Here is a 6,542-nt window from a genome sequence, read left to right on the forward strand (position 1 = left end):
TATTCCATTGACTGTTATATGTATCTCATGCAGGGAATTGAACAGTTCTCTGCTGGTCTACTATAGACCACACCCAAGTGTACACCGCACTGGAATCACTTGAAGTGTTGCAGTCAAATTAGCCTTTGGGTGGCAGCAAAAACAGTACAATCATGAATTGTATCTATTAGTGCACACCGTAGCAAAACGTTTTGCAATTGAAAACCTTTCGCAATGAAAACGGGTGTTTTTTATTGGACAAGTTCAGGTTAGCCTCTCCCTTTTCCCAGTTTGTTTTCTTCTCTTTGGTTACCAGTGATAGGACCCAGGATATATATGTAAGACGCTCCAGTCCAGACTTGCACAAATTCCAGCGCCATAATTTCCCTCGACCCCGCACCTATAGTGGGACCTCTCCTTGGTGGGACATACTGAGTAATGTGGGTGTAGCATAAAGGCACAGTTCAGGGATTTTACATATTTACACATTTGTTTCCTTACCTTGAAAGCAGTCTATGGACAAGTGACTGCAATCCACACTTTTAGCATGCTTTAAATGTAATGCCTAAAAATCAACTCAATGTTATAAATTAAAACCAACTCATTGAGTAACAATCCATTTAAGAGAGGATTTGGGCATGCCCTTTTAAACGAGAAGTGGAATTGTTGAATACTCCTTTCTGATTGGCTTGAAGGGCATTCTAGAGTGTGCATTATTTCCCTATAATGCACGGTATATTTACACGGTAGAACTGAATGACTATATTTGTACATGTTTTGTTTGAGCTGCTTTTGAAAGCAAAAGTCGAATTGAAAACAATATTGTTGAATTCTATTTTCATAATAGCACACTAGGACTGATTGTTTGGTTAGCTAAACTAGGAAGTCTGTTTGTTTGGTTACCACTGCAACAAACGTTACTGTAGCTATCTAGTTACCTACATCAGTGGATGTTGAACACATTTATAGCGGCAAACTAACTAATTTCTAGTGGCAAATGTGTTAAATTATAGCCATGGTATAAAAGGGATAATCAACTCGGTGCTCTTTGTTCTCTGGAAAATACTCGCCAGCACGTCGTGTAACACACTTTCCATGTCGTTCATTATTTCCATAGAAGCATAGCCCCTCGTTGATTATCCCTTATATAATGTATATGTATTTAGTTATTGTGATGTTGTCATGTGATGTTTTGCCTGATGAAGACCCTGTTCTGTGGAGACGCGTCCTCCTGTAGCCTGTCGATCTGCTCCTACCATACAGTATAAGGTATGTTTGTAAATAGTTCACAAAAGTGTTAATTGCACGATACAGGCCTGCTTGTCATTTTATGAGTATAATTTGACGCCAGTCGGTATAGCTTAAGTTGGAACGTTTGATTTGACCTTCTTCGTTTCAGTCATAGTTAGTGCTGTATATATAATGACTGTAAAAATACATATTTATATTGCCCATCTTTTGATTTTAGGTATAGTCTATTGATTAAAGATATAATCTCTCATATTTAACTATTTATTTACTTATATATTTGTTTTTCTGGTCATTTTATCCATAGAACAGCTATACCCTTTTTCTGCTGAATTGATAAGAAGTTTTATATAGTCTATTCACACTAATTCCCTTCGCATTTCCGAGAATGTCCAGTTTTCATAGCATTACATTGAACGTTGTTATAGGCTGAACGGAGATAGGACATATTGAGTAGAATTTTAACGATTGAGCATTTGATCATATATCCACAATAGTGTCTGCCTTCCTTTATTAAAAGTGATTCAAAAAAACAACGGGCGCATCGAAAAACCGTACATTTCTATATAGGCCCAGGTTGGAGATTCATTAACGAGTCTGTAACAAAACGTAATCAGATCACTAAATATCATGCACGCATTATTGACACACTTAAATCAGTGCATTGATTCCTATTTGGAGAAGAAAAATACCCACAAGGCAATAGTACCTATAGGTTTCCACGACTGCAGTACATATTTAAAGTTCTCAATTGAGAAGACAAAAAAAAGTGGATTTCCCTTTGGAATGTGTTTCACTCTGTTTTCTAACACATAAATTGACAATTTCGCTATTATTGCCATATTAAGGAAAAACATATACATATTACATACATCAAGGTAAGCCTTTACATTTCCTATAGTACTCAATATTAAATCGTTTCCATTCGGCAACATTTCTCACATGAAGAAATCTTGGATAAGGTATCAATCCATGTTTTTCACCTGCATGAGTTAGGCAATGGTCGGAGCCATATATCAATATATACTGAACAAAAATAGAAACACAACATGCAATCATTTTAACGATTTTACTGAATTACAGTTCCAGTTACAGTCTAAGGCACTGCATCTCAGTACTAGAGGCGTCACCTGGTTCGAATCCAGGCTGTATCACAACCGGCCGTTATTGGGAGTCCCATAGGGCAGCGCACAATTGGCCCAGCGTCGTCCGGGTTTGGCCGGTGTAGGCCGTCATTGTAAATAAGAATTTGTTCTTATTAACTGACCTGCCTAGTTAAATAAAACATAAATAATAATAAGGAAATCAGTCAACTGAAATACATTCATTAGGCCCCAATCTATGGATTTCACATGACCGCCATGGGTGGGCCTGGGAGGGCATAGGCCTACACACTGGGAAGCCAGGCCCAGCCAATCAGAATGAGTTTTTCCCCACAAAGGGGAATTATTACAGACACAAAAACTCCCCAGTTTCATCAGATGTTCGGGTGGCTGGTCTAAGACGATGAAAACGCCTCGTGTGGAGGTCTGCAGTGACACATGGTCTGCAGTCGTGAGACCAGTTGGACATACTGCCAAATTCTCTAAAATGATGGAGGTGATTTATGGTAGAGAAATTAACATTCAATTCTCTGTCAAGAGTTCTGGTGGACATTCCTGCAGTAAGCATGTCAATTGCAAGCTCTGTCAAAACTTGAGACATCTGTGGCATTGTGTTGTGTGACAAAACTGCATATTTTAGAGTGGCCTTTTATTGTCCCCAGCACAAGTTGCACCTGTGTAATGAGCATGCTGTAAAATCAGCGTCTTGATATGCCACACCTGTCAGGATGCATCATCTTGGCAAAGGAGAAATGCTCACTAACAGGGATGTAAACAAATTGGTGAAAAACATTTGAGAGATATAAGCTTTTTGTGTGTATGGAACATTTCTGAGATATTTTATTTCAGCTCATGAAACATGGGACCAACACTACATGTTGCGTTTACATTTTCGTTCAGTTTGACCATGGTTAGGCCTACACCTGAACTCATCAAATGCAATGACGTAGATCCGGCAGCAGATGGCAACATTGTCATCTCATCATTATCAGTAAGGCATTTCTCATACAATAGCCTAATGGTATTATAAGGGCTCAATGTTGCAAGCCTCTACAACATTAAAATTACAAAATGGAAAGCTGTTTGACTCGTTTTATCAACGCTAATCATAGGTCTAATCGGCTTGTAGCCTACCGAAATTCAAGAAATTAAATAAAAAAGTTAATAAAATGTCTCCGACAAACATTATTGCAAAATAAATGCTCATTACTAGTCTGAATTTTAATTTGTCTGAGAAAAAATATGAACAACGTAGTAATGGGGTTTCCCCAACTTTTATTGGGAAGAGCTTATCGGCTATATGTTTGCAGTCAAAAACAGAGGAAACTTTAATGCAACTGTTCATTAATTGCAATCAGATGTATTTACATTTGTTATGATAGAAAACGAAAATATAGCATTTTCAAACAATGATGACGGCGCAGATAATTGTTGCGTAAAACAGAGTTAAGATGATTATTACTGTATGGGAAAAAAGACGTAGCCAGCTCAGACAGAATAAAAAAATCTAATCGTTTATAATAAACTGAATATTGACAGAATGCATAATGTAAATGTAAAGCAATGTACTAATTAATAGCTCAATCATTATGTGATGAGAAATGTTTCAGCTTCTAAAATTATATTCGTAGGCATAAACGATTTGCGGGTTGCGCGCTATAGCGCTCTCACCAACATTTCAATATCAATCAATTCAGGGAATGTATTCTCAAATTCCACAAATAATCTCAAACCCTCAATATCAATGCTGCACAATTTTTTGGAATCATTAATCCTTACTCTGATGGAGCTAAAATGGAATTGTCCCACACAGATTAGAGTTTCTACGTTTCCAATTACAGAAGGTTATGTTATTCTGAGTAGAGATTTCATATTTTAGGCTATGAGTTATTTAGCGTATTGGGAACAGTTTGTAGAAAATTATAAAAGCTATATGTCCGTCGAATAGAGTATGAGACAGAATATATAAACAACGAGGAAGTTATTTCCCAATTTCCTTCAAACACAGGACATTGAATGGTTTCAATTAATTACGACAAAAAAACAAAACAAAAAGCCAAGTGGACCTCCAAAAACAGAGCCAACCCATGGCGGGCGAGAAGGAGACGCCTTATATTGTGTAATAAATTATAATATAGTTCATTTTCATTGAACAACCTTCAAGTCTCTTCTTTTTCTGTCTTTTTGTTTCAATAGTTCCATATACAGCTAACTGGGACTCTTAAATTTGTTGACAACCTTCTTCTCTTTTACTCGCCTGTTCTGAAACCAGATAGTCACTTGTCGCTCTGTCAGGTTTGACTGATCAGATATCCTTCGTCGTTTGTCCTTTGTGATAAACTTATTGGCGGCATACTCCCTCTCCAGTTCTTTCAGCTGTACCTTGGTGTATGGCACGCGCTTCTTCCTCCCACGTCGAATAGAGCTGCCATCCCCTCCTGATACAGTGTCTGTGTGAAGAGCATAAACACATGCTTAATTAACCTAGAACCATCTGGAAAATTGCTAAAACCGTAGTATAGTTTCTAATAGCGATGGGATCTGTCTTATCTATCCACAATTCACATTACGGTGACAAGATGGATGACGGTTTCTTCTAACGAATTATTAATATGCAAATTGTAAAAGGAAAAACAACGCAGGGCGAATGATGGTGTTTCTGCTTTTGATAAACTGAGGTATGTAATGTTGAAATATGCATGAGCTTGTGAAAACATTTAAGAATGTATAGCCTTAAGTCCATACCTTGAATGGACGATTTCCATAGATGGTTTGACTGTGGCTGGTCCTTAGCGCAGTAAACCGGACCATTCCATCCGTTGGTGATAGCCCATGGCTGATAAGGCTCCACTGGCAGAAGAGGCTCATGCCTGGGCTCGGTGGGTCCGCTGAGGGTGGGTACAACTGGGACGTCCAGATAGCTGGAGACAGGTTGGTAAGGGTTGGAGGAGTAGCCTTGGTAGAAAGCGAATTCCTTCGCCCTGGACCCTGGGAACTCCTCTCCTGAAACGGATGTGTCCATGTATTTGTCCCCATAGGCAGAGGAGGGTTGCGCGCAGGACTTGACGCTGCTGTGTGACATCCTACACGGGTAGTAGCTGCTGCCAAAATATCCATAAGGCAAGGACGCATTTGATGAACTTTGGGCTGCGGAACAGGGGCTGCATTGTTTGACAGCTTCGCCCATGCCAGATACTGGCACATCGCTCGACGTGTAGGTAGTGCTTGGAGCCAGGGACGTCGGATGCGCCAACAAATTCCTGCACTGATTTGCTGCAAAATTGCCTCCTGTGAACCCCTCCATATTTTTATTTATCTCATCCAAACCGTTATCATACAGAAACATGACTGGGTCAATCCAGCGCGAATGGAGAAGTAATGACGCTGTCATAGCATGCCCTACATCGAGACAACCAGCTCTTTTTAAAAAATCCCCACGACTGAAAAAAGAGATACGGAATCTAGGAGAGTAACCGATAGTCACGCGCCTGTGTGGACCTAAAGATCGCAAGGTTATTGGGCAAACCCAGGCACGTGATATGCAAAGGAGCTGATTAACGTCTAGACTGCAGATAATACAGCTCCATGCCCAAAATGTTTATACTCTAAAACAATATAGCATTTAGGAGGAAAAAGACTACATGTTCTAAACAAGATGATCAGTTTCGAGATATCATACAGATAACCTACACTCCATATAGTTGTTATTCATTAATCTATTGGAATCTGTCTGATGTCATTCTTGGTTTATAGCCTAGCATTTTGCTGAGGAAACATCACATGGATGGAGACTGACATTTAAATCCTTTTTGTCAAAATGCTGATAAAAACAGTAGAATGGAGATGCGGTGGACGCAGATTTATGTATGCAGCCATTACGCATTTCAATTTATCAACAGTTATATATATGGCCAAGGCAGTTTGTATGAAATATGGGTTGATACAAATGTAATTAATTAATTAATATTCTTTTAAAATGTTATTACATCGTGTGAGTATGGAACATCATTGAAACGACCTTCTAATTGACCAGAAGGCGCTGAGCCTGGAAACAACTTGCTGTAAATAGCCTGGAAACAACATGCTGTTAGATACGGTTTTTATCCCCCATTTTATTATATACACGAAGTAGCATACATTTTGTTTTGAGCTAATAGGAAAATATCAAGGAAGGTGAAACTACATTAAAATGCTTTGGTGGAGAAATATCAG

At 38.8% G+C, this 6,542-nt stretch overlaps 1 protein-coding gene across 1 annotated transcript; it reads right to left on the reverse strand.

Moving 5' to 3' along the window:
- Positions 1–3,138: 3,138 nt before the first annotated feature.
- Positions 3,139–5,781, reverse strand: hoxa13b (homeobox A13b). Its single transcript, XM_071395983.1, has 2 exons — positions 5,076–5,781; positions 3,139–4,780 (listed from the first exon to the last, which is right to left on the reverse strand). The coding sequence occupies exons 1-2, from the start codon at positions 5,719–5,721 to the stop codon at positions 4,539–4,541; spliced, it is 888 nt and encodes a 295-aa protein (XP_071252084.1). The 5' UTR covers positions 5,722–5,781; the 3' UTR covers positions 3,139–4,538.
- Between the last annotated feature and the right edge of the window lie 761 nt (positions 5,782–6,542).

This window comes from Salvelinus alpinus, chromosome 4 (assembly GCF_045679555.1).
Source record: "Salvelinus alpinus chromosome 4, SLU_Salpinus.1, whole genome shotgun sequence".
Classification (NCBI taxonomy): Eukaryota; Metazoa; Chordata; class Actinopteri; order Salmoniformes; family Salmonidae; genus Salvelinus; species Salvelinus alpinus.

What these genes read in the sequence shown, in the direction of transcription:
- hoxa13b (XM_071395983.1), bottom strand. Translation starts at nt 5,721, where the DNA reads ATGACAGCGTCATTACTTCTCCATTCGCGCTGGATTGACCCAGTCATG. An exon ending in ATGGAAATCGTCCATTCAAG is followed by an intron (nt 4,781 to 5,075) that starts GTATGGACTTAA and finishes CTCTTCACACAG; the next exon opens with ACACTGTATCAGGAGGGGAT.